Source organism: Hippocampus bargibanti, linkage group LG08 (genome assembly GCF_051943395.1).
Source record: "Hippocampus bargibanti isolate YZ-2025 linkage group LG08, ASM5194339v1, whole genome shotgun sequence".
Taxonomy (NCBI): Eukaryota; Metazoa; Chordata; class Actinopteri; order Syngnathiformes; family Syngnathidae; genus Hippocampus; species Hippocampus bargibanti.
This window is the reverse complement of record NC_142741.1, coordinates 20,652,250-20,671,529: the sequence shown is the minus strand read 5'-3', so window position 1 is coordinate 20,671,529 and position 19,280 is coordinate 20,652,250. Positions and strand designations below refer to the sequence as shown.

The window sequence follows — 19,280 nt, the reverse complement described above, 5'->3', positions numbered from 1 at the left end:
GGATATATCGATAGTCCCGGTTATATCGATACTATTTCTATGCACGCACGGAGAAAATTACATGCAAACAGGGTCGGATATATCGATAGTCCCGGTTATATCGATATTTTTTCGGACTCCCTTGAATATCGATATAACGAGACTTTACTGTATATAAAAATATAAATGTTTTCCAAACATGAGGCACACCACATTATCAGGCGCAACAGTAGAGGCTGGGGTTACGCACTACTTCTTGTACAGGGGGAGCTGGAGTCGGTGGTTGCTGCCAGTATTTATAAGACCTGCCGTGGCTCAATATTACTTTACATATAAGGCGCACCTGCGTATAAAACGCAGGGTCACCTTTTGAAGAAAATCAAGGGTTTTGGGTGCGCCTTTACACCAGAAAATTCGGTATGATTAGTGAAATAATGACAATCTCCTAATCAAGCATTTTTTAATCATTGTGAATGGCAGAAGGTGTATAGGATCTCATTAGAATTTGACATTTAGGTAGAATCGCGCTATAATCCAATTGATCTCATGCATGCGCTCTTGTACGTGTTTCGTCTCTGGCACAGGTGGTGTTTGAAGGTTTTTTTGAGCATCCAACCAGAGGCCACATCCGAATTGATAACATCCACCTGAGCAACACTGTCAACCTGGAGCAGTGTACACGTAAGTCTCCAAACCTTTTGGACATCTCTAATATCGCAAGACCAAAGATGGTCTCTCACCAAAGAGGGAATGCAAGCAAGTCACGATGAGAAAATCATGTTAGCGCTTACAGACATTAAGAAGGCAAAATAATAATGAAAGTGGGACAGAAAGTGCCATAGGGCACGATTCTGATTTATCTTTTATACTCATCTCTCTCCTTTAGTTTTTTTTCAGCCTTTTTCCAGCATCATTCCACCCTGTAATTTTTACGATTCTTCTTCTTTCTTCTCTTGGTCTCTCATGTTCCCTTTCCGCACCGTCTGGGTCATCAGCAAGCCTTCAAACAACAAATGAAAAGCGCCCGCGAGCAACATTTTGAGCAGGAGACTGTGTCTGTGTGACGGTTTGACACGCGCAGTCTGAGACACAACAGGCACAAAGTTATCACTACTTTTGCTCGCTTGTTTAAAACGGGGAGAGGTCTGGAAAGGTTGACTTTCCATTGTATTGGATTGGATTGGATATGCCTTTATTAGTCTCACAGTGGAGAAATTTACATTTCACAGCAGCAAAGTGATGAAAGGAATGAAAGTAGATAAACAAAATACATGAGCTGCTTATTGTAATGTGGTCCTCCCTGGCCACCTTATAAATTCAAGATGGCTCTTCACATAAGAGATAAAGCTGTAAACATTAGCCTCCGTTTCAATATTTTGACATCAAACGCCCCTTTTCAAAATCGTCCATTTTCCTAGCCTTTCATCGTCACGATTTCAAGCATCGACAAAGGAAACAATGAGCGCATTCAAAAATGTTTTTGCACCATTGCGGGGAGGGCTATTTTGAAGTTGAGGCTTTAAAAGGCATTTGTTCATTCATCCTCCAAACCACAGCTCATAAAATCAAAAAGGCACATATGGCTCTAAGCTGAATTTCTTCTTATTTAATTCTATATTCAGAATAATGTCATTTCAGGGCAATTGACCACATTTGGAGATGGGATGGCGCTGCTAAATCAGCGTTGACCTGCTCATATATGGGAATTCTGTCCTTTTTTGGCTTTTATGAAGTTTTGTGAGAATTGGGGCACGTCTTGACTGAGGCACGTCTTGACTGATGATCTATGATCTATAAAAGGTTTCTTCCGCCATCATCTGTACTTCTTTTAAGGTGTCGACTGTTTCGCTCCTCACCCAAAGAGCTTCGTCAGTGAACTAAAGTTGTGCTGGTAACTCTGGCCCGATATATCTGTATACAGTATATACGTATCTCTAATGGAGAGAGGTGGCGGTGCCAGACTTCTGCTTTGATAGATCCCTGCTCTAAGGTTGGGGGAGTAGTGGACTACTCCCTGAAGCTAATCTAATTACTTATTTTTCTCTGTCTGATTACCTCTAATGTTCTCCTAGAACATCTACCTCTAATGTTCCTCTCATGTAGTCATACAGAACAGAACAGAACATTGTTAGCCCATAACAATCCACAAATGTGTTAAAGATGAAAATAAGTAGCAATGTCATCCGGTAATAACAGAGCTTTTAACGTACTTGACTTTTGACTCCTCCCATCATATGCTTGGTAAAAATATGAAGTGCCACACACGTCATTGAGTAGTTACTGTTTTTTTTTTTTTTCCTTTTCCACAGAGACTTTCCACCCCATGATTCCTGACATAACAAGTAAGATTCTTTTTGCTTTCCTCTGCCAAATGTCTGCTGCCTGCTTGTTGCTAAGCTCAGACTGAAACCCTGCACCATATTACCTCATATGTGGACATTTGATATCACATTAAAAAATAACATAAACATTTCATTCACAAAGAAGCAGATGGGGGGGGGAAATCTGTTCCGGTGACTCAATTCCAGAACGGCACAGTTAACTCTAAACATGTACGCAGTCGCATCTAATTTGAAACTCAGTGCAATGTTCCAGCACACGTCTGTGTCAAAGCTTCCAAAACGTATTTTCAACGTTTGCCATACTGCAGTCTTCAGTTCCGTCCGATATGAATGCTTTTCATCTCTTTGTGTGTGTGATGATTGTGAAAGGAATACTGTATCAGTGAAGTTTTTCAAATGGAATGATGGAACATCTTCCATGGAAAAACAATCATACTCTCTTTCTGCTCACTGATAAATCAATATACTTTTTTTAAATACCACTTTCAGCTGCAGATTAAATAATAGAAACAGTCATCATAAAGCCTCACACAGCACAACATTGTTATGCTGTGTGAGGCAGGTGCACCAATATTAAATTATTATTCCTGGTTATGGCATAGCCAAATAGTCGCAATCTTTGAATGCGAAGCAAGGTTTGGTGATGCCTTCAACTTTGATAGAAAACTGATGATATTAGGCATTGTCTGGGCTAGCAGTTGCCCAGTGCGGTTCGCCTCAGCTGGGAGAAGATTGAACTCACCCTTGATCCTTTTTTGGGAATAGGTGGATGATCTCACTGGTTTACGACGCAAATTTTCCACTCACTATACTGTATATACTCGAGCAGCTACACCGAGCCTGAATTGTTTTGGATATTGTAGATATCTTCTTCATCAAAGTGTGGTGCGTACACGCACGCACACACACACACACACACACACACACACACACACACACACACACACACACACACACACACACACACACACACACACACACACACACACACACACACACACGCACGCACGCACAAAAGAAAAAATACTGATGTCAGCAAATATAGTACACACGTCATAAACTTGGCATGCCAGGAAAAAACATTAACTTTTGGCCTTGCCGAGGAACGTCAGCATTTGTTTTCCACATGCCAACGTCTAAACTCGGCAGGGGTGTCTTGAAAAGAAACAAACAAAACACCAATAGTGTTTTTATGTGCCCGCTTTTGTGGGAAAAGATGAGACACATTGTTTGAGTGCTGTCATCATGGCGGGGTGGGAGGCATAGGGGGGTTGGTCCATTCCTATAAATAGTCGAAACAAAGGAGGAAGTACAAAACAAGTGACTGTGCCTGATAGCCCATTTGGGCTCATTAACTTTTAATCAAATTTTAGACTTTAAAAACACAAACTATGTTCTCCAAAGATTTTGCATGAGAAATCAATATATTCTTTGGGTTGCAAATATTTACATTTAAATTGGTGTTAACAAGTGATACATACGCAATTCAATGAGAGATTTGAAGAACAAATGTATCCTGGGCGTGTGTGATTGATTGATAACTTTATTCCTATGTTTTGTTTGAAGAAGTTATTATTCTCTGTGCAGTATTTTAAAATGCCCTTAATTCACTTTTCATTTGTTTCTTTTAAAACATACAACCATCATGGCTTTGCTCGCACACCCAAGAAGGAGCTACAGTGATACCTCAGCTTACGAACTTAATTGGTTTCCAGAAAGTGTGTGCAAGGCGTTAAGTTCCTCTGCCAAAAATTTATTTCCCATAAGAAACCATTAAAAATGAGCATAATCCGTTCCCAGGTCCCCATAAAACATAATTTTCTACTAAATAAGCCTTAAATCTACACACAATATACATTATTTTATGTATAATAAACGTGCTATTATATTATAACTAAAGAAATAAACTGTACTGTATAATAAAGTCGTTTTATTTACGTTTGTGATGGTCGTTGATGTTGTTGCCTCTTAATATCCGAGTGAAGTTGCCGTGCTTTCTTGGCGATAATAACCTCACTCACACTGTCCCCTGCTAGCTGATTTTTGTTAATTCAAATCAACAGAAGTTTTTCAACCTCTTCTATTGCCTGAGACCGTTGCTTAGACAACACAGAAACAAACACCCTTAGCCACACGTAGCAATAGTCGACTTCGCACTGGTACTGGTCACACAAACGCACACCTCGTTTGTGTTTTTCGATGATCTCCTTCTTCTGCTCAGCCGTAATTTTCTTTTGTGTCCTCTTTGGCTTAATACTAGCCTATAGTGGGGTCTTTTTCAGTCCCATAATAGCAAAAGTACTCCACTCGATAAAAAACCACGGGGTGACGAAAACTAGTCCGCCAGCCACCGTGATCTCCTTCTTCTGCTCGATCGTGATTTTCTTTAATGTCTTCTTAGGCTTAACACTCGCCCGTAGTGGGGTCTTTTTCAATCTCATCATAGCAAAAGTACTCCACTCGATAACAAATCACGTCTGCACTAAAAGAAAGCCACCGTGGCACTGTTTGACCGTGTGGTTTGGTGTTCATCTGCCGAAAACTAGTCTGCTAGCCACCGTGGCGCTGTGTGGTGTGGTTCGTCCGCCGAAAACGAGTTTGTATGCCAAGATTGTATTCGGGCGAATTTAATGTTTGTAAGGCGAAAAGTTTGTGAGCTAAAGTGTTCGTAAGATAAGGTATCACTGTAGTTTTGGCTGCCTCACAGCTTTTCTCCTTCATCCTCTGCTCCTATTTCCTCCACGTATTCTCTTAAAGCTCCATTTTCATAATGCTTTTGTTAAGTCTCAGAGCTGAACACTTGGCATGAGCGTTTGCATGACAATGTGTGACAATGCTTTGGCTGTTTACATCATCCAAAACCATCTGATAAAAACAAGCCAAAAAGGAATCATGGGTGTGTACACACTTTGCTTGTGGGATGCAGAAGAGTCTTTGTATTTGTATTTGTTTACGTATGACCGCCCCAGAGAATACTTGACATTATTAGGCATACAATAATGTTCATCACCGTATGCATTCACTCATTTCTGCTCTCCACTGACTATTCGCCATGCCTGTTTTGAAAAAACAAGACAACATTCAAGCACCGAGTCTAAAAAAAAACCCAAAAAGAACAAAAAACAGTACATTAAAAATTATAATTCATAACAATTATATAATTGATGGAATAAGCACCAACTTATGTTACTAATTGGAAGTAATTAAGTAGCCAGGTACCGTATTTTTCAGTGTGTAAGGCGCACCACCAATGAAAAGTGTATTTTCAAACGTTTTCCATCAATAAGGCGCACCAGACTAAAAGACGCACTTTCAATGAACGAAAAAGGTTTTCCAAATATAATATATAGATATATAAAACATTTCCAAATAAAAGACGCATCATTATAAGACGCTACAGTAGAGACTGCGGTTATGCACTACTTCTACAGAGTTAAAATGACTTAGTGGCTGCTGACAGTAGTTGACTTGTGACTTAATATTATTTCACGTATAAGGCGCACGTCCGTATAAGGCAAAGGGTCCTCTTTTGAAGAAAATTAAGGCTTTTAGGTGCGCCTTGTACACCGGAAAAATAGTGCAATTATAAGAGTCTTCTTGTTGACATGACTTTACAGAGAAGTTCTCTATCGATGTCATTGAAAATGTACCCTCTGTGTATCAGCATTTGTACTTAGACTCACTTTGCGCGTGAGGTTTCAAGTCAAATATCAACACTGATCCGCTTCACAACTTTGCAGATGTGCTGTTGCTCATATTACCTTCGATTGGTTGCCAGGTTAACAAAAATCTAGAATATTTGAGTGTTAAATTGTATGTCTGTGTGTTTATTTGCCTAAGCTATAATACAGTATGATTCAGTTTTTTTCTTAAATCTTGGTGAAATTAATTATTTCAACCATCTTTTTTGGAAACAATTGCTTCCTGTTTGACTCACTGATGGCGGATGTAGAAAGAGCGAAGGAGATCTCTGGAGTCGTAAGGTTAATCATATGTGAGGGACATTTATTATCTTTGATGACCTTCGACTAGTGACGTTACATTTAGTATTTATAAGACTAGTATGAGTCACAGTTTATTGTAAATAATCCTATTATGGCATATCCTTATGTTTGTACACTTTGAGACATGATTCTTCACCAGTGTAGATACATTGTGACATAGTACATTCTCGAACCCCGAGTGTCTGTTGCCGTCGCAACGCTATATAAAAAGGAGCTGAGGAAGAAGTTTTGATGGTCCTAAAATCATGTTGATGAGTTGGAATTTAACGATGACGGAAGCAAAGTTGAAATAACGCTGACAGAGGGACCAACTGACAATGACTAGATAATGACAGTGTGTCAATGTCGGATTGATGCCCCCGTGTGTGACCAATGACCAGCAGAATTTACTGATGCACCCTCTTCTGTTGAACATAAACAGGACGACTTGCAAGTGTACATATTGACCAAGTTTAACGATCGTTGGCATCAACACTTTCTAAGCTTTGTGTGTATGTGTGTGTGTGTGTGTGTGTGTGTGTGTGTGTGTGTGTGTGTGTGTGTGTGTGTGTGTGTGTGTGTGTGTGTGTGTGTGTGTGTGCGTGTGTGTGCGTGTGTGTGTATGTGTGTGTGTTGTCACATGGGATTTATGCTATTTTTACACACATTTCATAATCAGGCTGATGTCAAATCAAATTCGGCCTGATACTTGCCTGTATTTGTACCATTCTTTCAACAGGCTAACGCATCACATCAAACGTCACAATCAATCTTGGTAGTTTAATAAGGCAAGACAAAATAAACACGTCAAGTAAAAATGGGCAAACCTTATGTAGAACAGAGCCAAGACAAGCACTTCGATCATACTAATAAGAAATGCAAATGAATCCAAACTTGCAAGGAGACATACCACCGTTAACGTGACGGTGGCATGTCTCCTTGGATGCTTTCATGTCAAGGTGATCTATTCACACATACACAGGTAGTTTTTGCCTCATGGGACTGGGCCCCAACTACAGCCAACTAGCTTTGTCTCACAGCAAAATGACAACAAATGCTTCTTATTCTTACATTGAAAAAAAAAGACATGTATTTTCATAGCACGACAAAAAGCATGGTTCCCGAGCTCTTGTTTGACACAGAAGAAGGGTTTCGCTAATGGTCAGTGAAGCTTTTAACCCACCGCAGTGTCGTCTGCATGCCTGCCTTCCACCATCACTGACCCAACCAGTAATGTGTCCTCCTGCCCCCCAGGGGGTGCCATGTCTGGGATGGAGCCCACTGTAGACACGGTGGCGGTGCAGAGCTTGGCCGCCCACTGGTACTACCTGTTAACGGGAGGAGGAGCCCTCCTGCTCCTGGTTACAGTAATTGTGCCGGTGGTGTTGTGCTGCTGCCGGCACCGCTGGGAGTCCACCAAGACCGGCAGTAGCTACCATCAGTCGGTGACGTACCACAACAGCCAACCTCTAAACCATCCGAACCGCTTCTACAACCAAAACTCCAGCTGTAATCTCGGCCATAACACCAAGCAAAACTCGCCTCAACCGCAAAGCGGGCCAGGCCTCGAGACCACGTTGGTCGTCGGACCGGACAAAGAGGACCGCCATGATTCTTCCCACTGTTGAAATCTGGACCGCCAGACAATCTTGCACTATTTCCAATGGGCACGAGGACTTCCTTAGTCGCCATTTTCATAAATGCAGTCGACATGTTGCCATAACGCACTGATCAGGATGCATCTTGATTCCAACTTCCTGCTTGGGAGGATCCGTCGCGCCGGCGAGAGAACAATAACTCGTACTGTGACAAGAGTCAGACTTGAGATTACTTTTAATGCACACTCGTGACGTCCAGTGAGAGGATCTTTTTGACCATCGTGGTCTGAGCTGCCGTACATCAACCTGAAATGGAGCACACCAAGGGACACATTCTGTTCTCACACACAGCACTGGGTTTCTGTGTTTTTTTTTTTCATTTCAGTGGAATTCAGAACAGGATACGTCTGTTTGATCCAGTCTGATCTGTAGCATGAACCCTGCCTGACACCTCACAACCTGTCCGGGTTTCATGTAGAAATACATTTATTCCCCCCTCGGGATAAGAACAAGATGACGATTGTGTCTACCAGTGTTTGAGACACACACATATTCCCACACGCACACACAATTAAAGGGATGCTAAGACATCTAATCAGAGCAGACTTTTCAGTATCGAATGATAACAATGTCAAGTATGTTTTTGATTAGGTGTGTCACTGTCAAGACCATGTGTTTGTTTCTTTATTTTTTGTTGTTGTTGATGTTTTCATCATCTTTGAAATGGGTTAATTCTTTCTTGTATGACGTCAGACCTCACTGTGTTATTAATTATATTTATTGGCCCTTATAGTTGCCATTTTCTTCACTTTTTTGGGTGACTGTGCCTTTTCCGCAACTGACTTTTTTCAAGCCTTTGATTGACTAAAACGATTTGACAGTCTCCAAATATGCTTGCTGTCTTGCGGGCATAATTATTGTTATTAGAACACCGGTGTTCAGTACAATGATGGGTGTGTGTGTGTGTGTGTGTGTGTGTGTGTGTGTGTGTGTGTGTGTGTGTGTGTGTGTGTGTGTGTGTGTGTGTGTGTGTGTGCGTGTGTGTGCGTGTGTGTGTGTGTGTGTGTGTGTGTAGGGGCGGCATGCAATTGTGGACATGGAAAGAACTACTTGGCAACAAAATATATGCACGATGACTACGTTACAGCACACAATATGATTGAAAAAAATCTATATACCTACAGACCTATTGATGTCAAAAAAGTTGCGCCTGAGTGTTCATCCTTAAGTGGACTTCACATCTGTGTCTGCATCTTTGTATGATGGTTGAATGAAATGAACCACAAAAAAGAGAATTTTTCACATTGGAGAAATTTACAGTGTTGTTATTGTTCGCTTTGCTTGATTGATGCGCTGGTAAAGGGCAAAACTTTAGATAAAAAAAACAGGTCTACACGGTGACCTCTGTACTCACAAAGCCGTTTAGTGCTTATCTTATCGAGTGTTGATGCCTTGATATTTATTTATTTTTTGGTACAAATTTGATTAGATTAGCTCATGCACACAATTATTCAACATCCCTTTCAAAAAGTTACGTTTATGGGGTGACTCTTCAGCATCAGCATATGTCAGTGCTTCATATTTTGAATTGTTAGCAACAATTGTTTATAAATATATTTCCATTTTTGAAGGACAGAATCGGTCAAATGATTTGATTCATTTGTTTTCAATTAATTGTTGTCGTCAAACAATCATTTCAGTTTCAAAGTTGTTTTATCAGTTCATGTTTTATCTCTTTTTGACATTTTCAGTCACATTACTGATCGATTCCCATCAAATCGCTGATCGAATCCCACCCCTATTTTCAGTGATTTAGATGTGGCTATGTTTTTAAGTCCAAAGTTATTTTCATAACTTTGCTGCTGTGAAATTTAAATGTCTCCGCTGCGAGTATAATGGTAAATCTAATCCAAACATAGCCACAAAAGTTATTTTTTCATGACTGAACAGGAATCTTCACAATTCAGTTTTTCTTTCCATGCATTGAATGTCCACCACTGAAGCCTTAGGCTTTAGATTATAAAAGAGACTGAAATGGTGAATGTATGTCCTTCATTCGTGTCCTTTATCCTTGAAAGATTTTTTTTTCTAACCTTTCGTTCATTTTGAAATATATGTCCCGCAATAGTTGTTTGGATGGTTTACAGGACTTTTCAGGCTGCGCTCATGCCCCCCGCTCCGCCCATTATTAGGTTCATGCTTGAATCCCTTGGCCTTTTTATTAAAACCCTCCTTGTTCTTATTCCGCTTCTCCCACTGTGCTGCAAATCTTTCCCATGGAAAAACACAGGAGAGAAAATGAGAGGTAAAAATCTCTCGGTGACGAAGGACCCATTAAGAGAGATGGCTTTTCCCCCAAAGAACGGGGCCGTGAGATGGAGGTAGATGAAAGCAGAAGAGAAACTGCTCTTTGTGCTTTCTAAAGATAGATTCCGTAATGCCCTCCTCCATTTTTTTTATGGAGAAGAGAGCTAACAGGGAAGCGGGTTGAAATTTGGACAGACAAATGAAAAAAGCTGAAGCAAAAGGGCAGCTGTTTCGAAACACAAAAGCCCATAAAAAAATAAAAATAAAAAAAGGTCTGCCGTAAAGGACACACAACGTCTACGCTTGTACACCAGGAACACACTGCTATTAAATGTGGCTCATTAAATCAAGATTTTACCGTGTCATCCTCTGCGGATCCAGCTTGGGCTAGTCTATTTCAGAAGAAAAAGCGGGTTTGTGTTTGACTCAACATGCATTTAAGTCATTTGGATTTTTCTTCCCTCTTAGCCTGCATCCATTCAGATTGCTCCATCGACCCACTGATGATTTACACATAATATTGCATTCAAAGAGTCTCGATCACTAATGGTCTAAAATTCAAATGGAGGAATGATATACAGTCCATATTCATATTGCCTTAGCCGTATAGTTATCGCTTCTTCGTGTTCAACATTTTTTTCGGGGGCGAGGTTTAGCAAATGTGTCGCCATTTTTCTGTGCGTTTTAAATCAATCCTTCCCTTTCTTGACCGCAGACTACTGTGAAGTGCTTTCATATTTCTCATTGGGTAATGGAGCTGTTTGCATTTATTTCAAACAAAAAGAGCAGTCAGCATTTGTGGCCCTTCAGCAAGCCGAGGTCTCTTCTTCCCACTGCAGTGTAAAACGGCAACCAGCCAATTGCTGGATAAAAGTTCTTGTACTATTCTATTATTTTGTCTTTACTAATTGGAGCCGCGGGGAGGTTTAATCGTCTTCCACGGTGCTGTATGGAGCGTGCTCAGGGTGGAAGGTAGCCTGAGGACTTTTTAAAAGCCATCATTAGCGAGCATTCAACAGTTGCCCAAAGCGTGTCAGAGCAACTTCGCTTTTCAATTTTACTGTAACGTCTGTATTGCAATTATTGAACCCCTATTTCAATACTATATGTTAAATAAGTCCTTCCTGAAGCTTGTTTGGGAACCTTGCAACAACAACTGGTCCTGAAAACAAAAAGTACAAAAATAATCCGTCTCATCTGATTTGGTTAAGTGAAAATGCGTGTCTTTGTGTATTTGGGAAGATGTTGCAGCCATTGCATGTTTTTGGTAAGAAGGTTGTCTTTCTGAGCCCTTTACTCATGATTGAAAATTTTGGAATGAAAGGCTTTATCCATGTGTTCTTGTTATCTTTACTGATCTTAATCTAAATCTTTTGTGCATAGTCAGTCCCTGTCATGCATCTTGCTCAGACCTGCCAAATGATGTCACTTGTCATTTACTGCCATTGTTGAAACCATAACTAGTATTGTTTTTGTCAAAGCTGCATTTCCTTTTGGCCTGACCAACAATATTATGATCATGTGGATTTTGATCATGTTAACAGATGAGGTCTATGTACTTGAGAGTCTATGTCCTTGAGAGGTATATATACAGTGGTACCTCGGTTCTCGAACGCCTCACAGTTCGAACAAAATATTCAAGATATTCTTGCTTCGTAGTTCGAACACCAATCTGTGTTCAGTGTTCGAACGCCAATACGACGGGTGAGTGCGTACGCGAGGGTGGGGTGCTGAGCGGCGTACGGGTGTATTGCTCTCTCCGTGACCAACTGTTGTCGCTTGCGGACGTGCTGCGTTTTGCTCTAGCGTTTAATATAGGTGTACGAAGACTTTTAGCCCCTAATCATGCCTCCAAAGAAAGTAAGTGCTGCCAAAAGTGACAAAAGAAAAGTAGTGCGTACAACTATTGCATTTAAGAAAGAAATAATCGCAAAATATGAAGGAGGTGTGCGAGTGTCTGATCTGGCTAGGGAATACAGCATGGCGAAATCTACGATCAGTACGATATTAAAGAATAAGGAGGCTGTGAAATCTAGTGATGTGGCTGTGGGAATGAGAGCAAGTGTCATTGGATAGATATTTTAAAGAAAAAGAAAATCCTGTAGCCGAGTCATGCGTAGCTGTCACGTTCCGAGCGAGAGTGACGGCAGCTGACTCGTCGGAACGTAGCGGAATGTTTGGGATCACAAAGCAGGCGGCAGAGACCTACTACCCATGCAGGATGTTTACTACGCTTACTACGGCAAAAAGCAAATGGCACCCGAGGGTGCAAAATTACGTAATCCCGGAAAATGACATAAATTTACACTCGCGCATCGAAGGAAGAGTCCAGGTACGGCGGCGAGGTGAGTCAATCATCCGGCATTGGCGAGGTGATCGCGAACCGTATAAATGCCCCGTGTCCGTGATTAGAGAATTGACAGCAGGTGGAGAACGGAACGGCTGGGAGAGGCAGCCCCCCCCCCCCCCACACCCTCGCTGTTAACTTGCAAGTGACAGGAGCAAAGAGATGATTTCGGTGTTCGAACAAATCGAACAGGGTCCTGAAACGAATTATGGTCGAGAACCGAGGTATCACTGTGTATATATATATATATATATATATATATATATATATATATATATATATATATATATATATATGTGACGAGTGTCACAACAGTGACTGCCTTCTTCTCCACGATGCTGCCGTCTTAATGAGACCAGACGCGTGGATGTGTCTTTTTATTTCTTTTATTTCTGCAACACAGTATGGCAGAAGGGATGGGTGAAGTCGCATGGGTTTCGTCTTGTGATTAACCTGAAACTCCTCGAGATTGTTCTCAAATGCAAAACATTGTAGATAACAAAACAGAATTAACAACGTGTGATCGTATAGTGGTTATTTACAGAAAATGAGAATACAACACAGGTTCACGGTTATTTACATGATGTCCCTGAACGCATCATACGCAGAGACTCGGCAGAACACGCGGTGCGCTTGCAAGGGCGCTCAGTTCAACCCGCCACGAACATTCACGGGCAAATGAAACACGACACAAGAAACTAAATATTGTACAATAAAAACAAAATGAAGCAATTATTACTTGCAACACAGTATGGCAGAAGGGATGGGTGAAGTCGCATGGGTTTCGTCTTGTGATTAACTGCGCAATAGAAAAGCACTATGAAGCACATGTGCTTCAAAGTTCCACTCGACAAAACGTGAAGTAAATAATGACACAAAAAGTAATCTGGACTCGAAATGAATAAGGGAACTAATTAGATAACACTAGACAGTACAAAAGGGGAAACAAAATAAGATATTGTCATGAAAATGCGCGTTAATCGAGACCAACAGAAAATTGCGACTCACCCTGAATCTCCTCGAGATTGTTCTGGAAACTATGGGCGGGACATAGTGCCACACTGTGCGCCGTTGCGTCACTTCCTTCATAATTTAATAACAACTCCGCGCACAACTCCGTTACATATATATATATATATATATATATATATATATATATATACAAATTCTTAATTGCTTAGTGTATATTTTTAAAGTATGCTATGTTTATTTTATTTTTGTTTTAATTTTTAATGCATGATATTTCGGATCGTTAGCTAAATGAACGCACTCTGAAAACAGTTGGATCATAAATAACCCAAAGAGATAACCGTAAATTTGTATCGGCCCCTTTTTAATCAAAATGTGCCGTTTTTTCGGTCCAACTTTTTTGCAGTGAGTTGTGCTGTCGTTCCCGTTCCCGTGAGCCACACGTTGCCGATCCCCGAGTTGATTTGCACAGTTGAACTCCACAACTGTTGTGGAAATGTTTTTGTTGAATAAAATTTGATTTAAATTAGCATACAAAGAAAATGTAAAAGTCATTTGAAGTCTATACGCATCTATAAGTTTTATCTGAACAATTAGATGACGTGTCTCTGTTGTTGTGTACGGTCAGCCATGTCTTAAAGAAGAGAATATATGAGAGGCTACCTAAGAAGTGATGAGTTATGCACGATGATTGAAAAAAGGGGATTGATTGGGAGTCCCCCCAGAGTGAATAATGCAGCGGCAGGCGCCTACTTCTGTTTTCCGCTTTGCACTTTCACTCGGCACAGTTAATAAGGCTTTAACGTCTTTTTGATTTCCTGCTTGGCGTCAATCAATTTTCACTCTCACTTGAAAAAAGCTCCTGAAATGCAATTGTACACAAATCTCTGCATCCTGAATTTGAATAAATGAATGACGGAGGACAACTATTTCCATCAGGAGACTTGTCATTTGAGGGCGGACTTTTGCTGGCATCCGTACTTTTCTTCGCCTCGTGACAAAATAGTGAGCTGAGATTTTTACCTATTCTTTTTTTCATTTTGGACAACATTTGAATAATGTTTTATGATGATGATGATGATGATGATGCTCCGTTTCACTTTATATTAATTTTATACCTCATATTCTGTGTCTGATATCTTTTGAATATATATTTGGCTCAATTGAGTGATTGTCAGCCCCAATTCTATAATACTTTTCTTACTTTCTGTCCTGGAGGTTGTGTCAGACTTTGCTTAAAAGTGAGTCACCAGCGATCATTAAAGGGGCTCACAAATACGCTGGTGTTGAGATTCGTGTATGTATGTGTGAATATAATAAAAGTCATATTTTTTATTAAAAAACGTTTTCTGTGTCTTCTTTTGTTGTCTTAAAACAACCAGCTGTGTTGTTATTTGTTTTGAGAATGGAAGATGATGCTTATTATACAATGACAATTATTTTTTGTGTTGTGGCTAATGTTTCGTAATTATGACTGCTGTTATGTACATTTCTCCACTGTGAGACTAATAAAGGCAAATCCAATCCAATCCAATCCAATTCCCATGACACACTGATCCATGTTACTTGAAACATGTCTCAGCAATTTGACTCTCCCTGCTGCTATAATGATAGCACCGTTCTCTTTTGTGTTGATCCAGATCCCAGGCCAATGGATTTCGGAAAAGATCCCAACCTCAACATGAACAAAGGTGAGCTTTTCAAGTGTGCTGTTCTCCGCCTGGAGCCATACAAGCTATTTGAAGTCAAAGCCAGACAATAGAGCGGGCCGACACACACCCGCGGCTCTGCCTCGAGTCCTCACCAAGAAGCAAAGACAAGTCACACTGAAAGAGTGACAGACAGATGGATAGAAAATGAATGTGAGAGTGTGACCGAGCACAGCAAGTGTGTCTTTCATGACAGGTCCAACTCTCCCTCACAAGCCAGAGTGCGTATCTGTCAGCTACATGGCTGGATACTCCATGTTGGAACCATGCTCAAAGAAAAAGATACTCAGTCCTGAGTCCCCGCATGGAGATGAAAAAAGTTGTGCTCAAGGCTGAAGCTCAGCTATACTAGCACATTCTCCATCCTCATGACGATAACCACTCAGGGAATGCGCCCAAACTGAACAATCACAAACCAATTACAGTCAGCGACTCGCATCCGCATACCCTGTGAGTGACCTTCGCAATGCAACGAGAAAAAATGCGGTCATTTTGCTGACAGACTCCACATTTGGCTTTTTAGCCACAGATACATGTGAAAATGGCTTTGAGCACTGCACTGTTATCTGGAGGCATCTTGGCTCGTCATATGACATCATTGTTAATCGTTTTTCATCAATACACCATAGTCACCTCAGTGCTGCTGATCTTTCGAAGCATTTGTGTGCACATATGTCTAGAGACAAGTGTTATACTTGCCGACGTTGGATGCAACAAGTTATGCTTGAACCAACAAATCTCAATGGATCTCAATTTATTTGGCTGCAATCGTACTCCGCAAAAATCATTTTACACTATCAATCCAACTCTCTGTTCCTGTACATTATGAATGAATAAATACATAAATAGATGAATGAATAAATCAATTAAAACATACATATATGTGCACATGAATCCTTGACTTACTCTTTGCCAATTGTCATACATTTGATTATACAGTACAGTACAATACAATACAATATATTACATATAGATGTATATAGCGCTTCAACAACAGCTGAAGCTGTAACAAATTGCTTAACGTCATCTATAGGATATAAAGCAGTCAGAAAGATAGAAGAAAGCACCAAGGAGTGAAACCAAGATCAAGTTGGAATCATGCAGAGTTGAATGCCAAAGACTACAAGTGAGTTTTGAGACGGGTTTTAAAAATGGGCAGCGAGGGGGCTTGCCGAATGTTCAGCGGTAGGTCATTCCAGAGAGTGGGACCAGCAACAGAAAAGGCTCGATCCGCTCTGATCGTCCGTTTATTTTTTGCACATCTATTGGCTGGTCAGCAGACCTGAGGCATCGGCAAAAGTGTGGAGGGGTGGATGAGCTCGGAGAGGTGAGGAGGAGCGAGGCCATTTAAACATTTGAAGACAATAAGAATTTGAAAAGAATTCCAAAATGTATAGGGAGTCAGTAAAGAGATGCCAGAGTAGGAGTTATGTGCACCCTCTTACGAGTGCCAGTTAAGAGGTAAACAGCAGCATTCTGGACCAGCTGGATACGCTTTATGGAGGATTGGCTGACTCCAAAGTAAAGCACATTACAGTAATCAGGCCGACATGTGAAAAGGGCATAAATTACTACTTCAAGGTGCTCTTGAGAAAAGAGAGGTTTTATTTTAGCCAGCTGCCTAAGATGAATGAATGAATGAATGAATGAATGAATGAATGAATGGTACAGTTGCTTTCCGCGATCTTATTTTTCATGTGTTCTCTTCTCCCCTAGAGTATTTTTTTCCCAGCTGGCCCTCCTTCTCTACCCCGGCCTCAGCCAACGCGGACCCCTCGTCCGTCACCCTGGTGTCTGAAAGGGATAAGGACAACACCTGGCTGTACACCCTTGACCCCATCCTCCTCACCATCATTGTGATGAGCTCTCTGGGCGTCCTGCTGGGCGCCGTGTGTGCCGGACTGCTGCTCTACTGCACATGTTCGTATGGCGGCCTCTCGTCGCGTTCCTCCACCACGCTGGAGAACTACAACTTTGAGCTGTATGACGGCATCAAGCAGAAGGTCAAAATCAACCAGCAGAGGTGTTGCTCGGAAGCTTGAGACCTTATAAGCGGCCTCTTCTGCGACTCCCACGTAGTATGGATGAAGAAATGTGACAAAGAAGTACTGTTTGTTTTTTTTTCCTTGGCTCGGATGTGCCGGGAAGAACTGTGATTTGCTCTTCGGGTGTAAACCTTGACGTCTATGGTCCCAAATCTCCTCTGCCTGTAGGAGAGCGCCTGCTTGCTTCTGTTGAATGATTGAAGGAATGAAAATGACTGACAGACGTATCTTTGAATAATCACCCATTGGAAAGAAGCAACTGGAGAAAATGGACACCCTCATCTGCGACAATCTGAAGATCGAGGCCTGAAACTTCAGGTTTTCCAATGGTGACGTGGCATTCCATCTGAGTGGGTATGCCATGTCCTTAGTACCAAATGAAGAAGCAAAACAAAGTCTGTCAATGGAGAGTTCGACAAAAGAGACGGACGGCATGCTGAAAGCTAAAAGCGTCACTTTCTAACTGTCGATACATCTTTCCAAGTGGCCACTGAAATCAACACATATCAAGTGAATGCTTTTCTCCTGAACAACGTTAAATATCCAATGAAGAGACAGGACTTTTTGCGAAAATATTTGTCGTTTTCAGTTTTTAGTTTAGTTTTTTTTTTTTTTGGGGGGGGGGGGGGGGGGATAACTTTTTCTGTATGGGTCCCTTAGCTTGCTGTTAGCTTGTTTCTACCACCCTCGCTGTGCGCGATGTGAAACCAGTGGCATAGAAAGGTAATGGTGAGTGTTTTGTTTCGTTTTAGGCTTCGACTTCAACTTGTGTTTGTAAAGCATCTTCTTTCGACTTTATTTTGCATTGCCTTGGAATTTCCTTGGTCTTGGCACATTTTCCATGACGTGAAACGGGAATAGGTGGCAAGTCTGAAATCTAACAAAATGTTACAGAGTTGTGCTTTAGATTCTATAGTTTGTCTATATACTATATATACAGTATATGTATTTTTTTCTTTTTTCCAGACTGTATGATGGATGACACTGTGTGAACAAAATGTCAACTTTATTTTAAAATTGCAACCTATGGATTGCCAAAGAGCCGCATCCGTCCGTGCAGGGGCAATCGTTGGATTCCCTGGCAGGCAGAGGAGCGTCAAAAAGAAGGGACGAGGAAAGGAAGAGATCCCTTCTTTGACACACAATCGAGCCTTAAGCTAATTGCAGAAACCGCTGTATCGGAGGACAGCCATCATGGAGGGCCAGTGCTGCGGGGGGGAGGTGGTAGATCAAAGATGGGCAGGAGGACACTCATTGCAAGGCAGGACAGAGAGAAATAGAGAGATGATGCCGTGTTTACTTGCGGGAGAAGAAACATTTGTCACTCATTATCCCGCACCCTCATTCAATCCTTCCTCATCTTCAGGAAAATAATTGGGAAAAAAGCTGAGCCAACGATTATCCTTTCTTTCAGATTTCAAAGTGATTGTTTATGGTTATCCTTCCATTCACTGCGCATGAAAACATAATGATACAATGAGGCCCCAAAACTGTGACAACCCCTCCAAATATATTTCAACTAGGATGGTCAAACTCTTTGTTTTTGTGGGAGACTGCAGACTTTTTCTCACCATTCCAATCGAAATGAAAATAACAAATGGTCAGTTTGCCAGCTTTACACTAGTGCTATTTACATCTAGAAATGTTTCACATCTCTGGAAGAGGTCACCTTTTTTTGAGGCCACCCACTTTTCAAGTAAGCAGAATTCTTGGAAGCGCCATTATGAAACAATCTTCAAGTGAGGACCCTGTAAAACATCAAGTGTGTCATGACCCAGCGACTTCACCAGATTGTTCTTCATTCAAAATACTTTTCCAGGCCTTTACTGTGGCCTCTTTTGGTTATTGTTGTTTCTGGAGGTTGACCCTTTTCAATCTACTCTTCAGGAGGTGAAATGCTTGCTGTGTCAGGTGACTAACTCTGCCTCTCGAAGGCCTTCACGTCTCCCCTCTAAGGAAACACGTATGTTATGTTTGCAGTCAGACCCCAAGACACTGAGA

The 19,280-nt window shown here is 41.2% G+C and overlaps 1 protein-coding gene across 3 annotated transcripts in view; it reads left to right on the top strand.

Moving 5' to 3' along the window:
- LOC148894762 (neuropilin-2-like) overlaps positions 1 to 17,904 on the top strand; it is a 104,731-nt gene extending 86,827 nt beyond the window's left edge. For 2 of the 3 annotated variants that reach the window (XM_089002379.1, XM_089002376.1), the window contains exons 15-18: positions 564 to 660; positions 2,289 to 2,321; positions 15,166 to 15,216; positions 16,951 to 17,904. In XM_089002379.1, coding sequence (XP_088858505.1) covers positions 564 to 660; positions 2,289 to 2,321; positions 15,166 to 15,216; positions 16,951 to 17,276 — 507 coding nt within the window. In that variant the 3' untranslated portion in view covers positions 17,277 to 17,904. Of the gene's footprint in view, positions 1 to 563; positions 661 to 2,288; positions 2,322 to 7,558; positions 12,776 to 15,165; positions 15,217 to 16,950 lie in introns of those variants that run through there. The other variant, XM_089002377.1, reaches the window with a different exon arrangement.
- Positions 17,905 to 19,280: the final 1,376 nt, after the last annotated feature.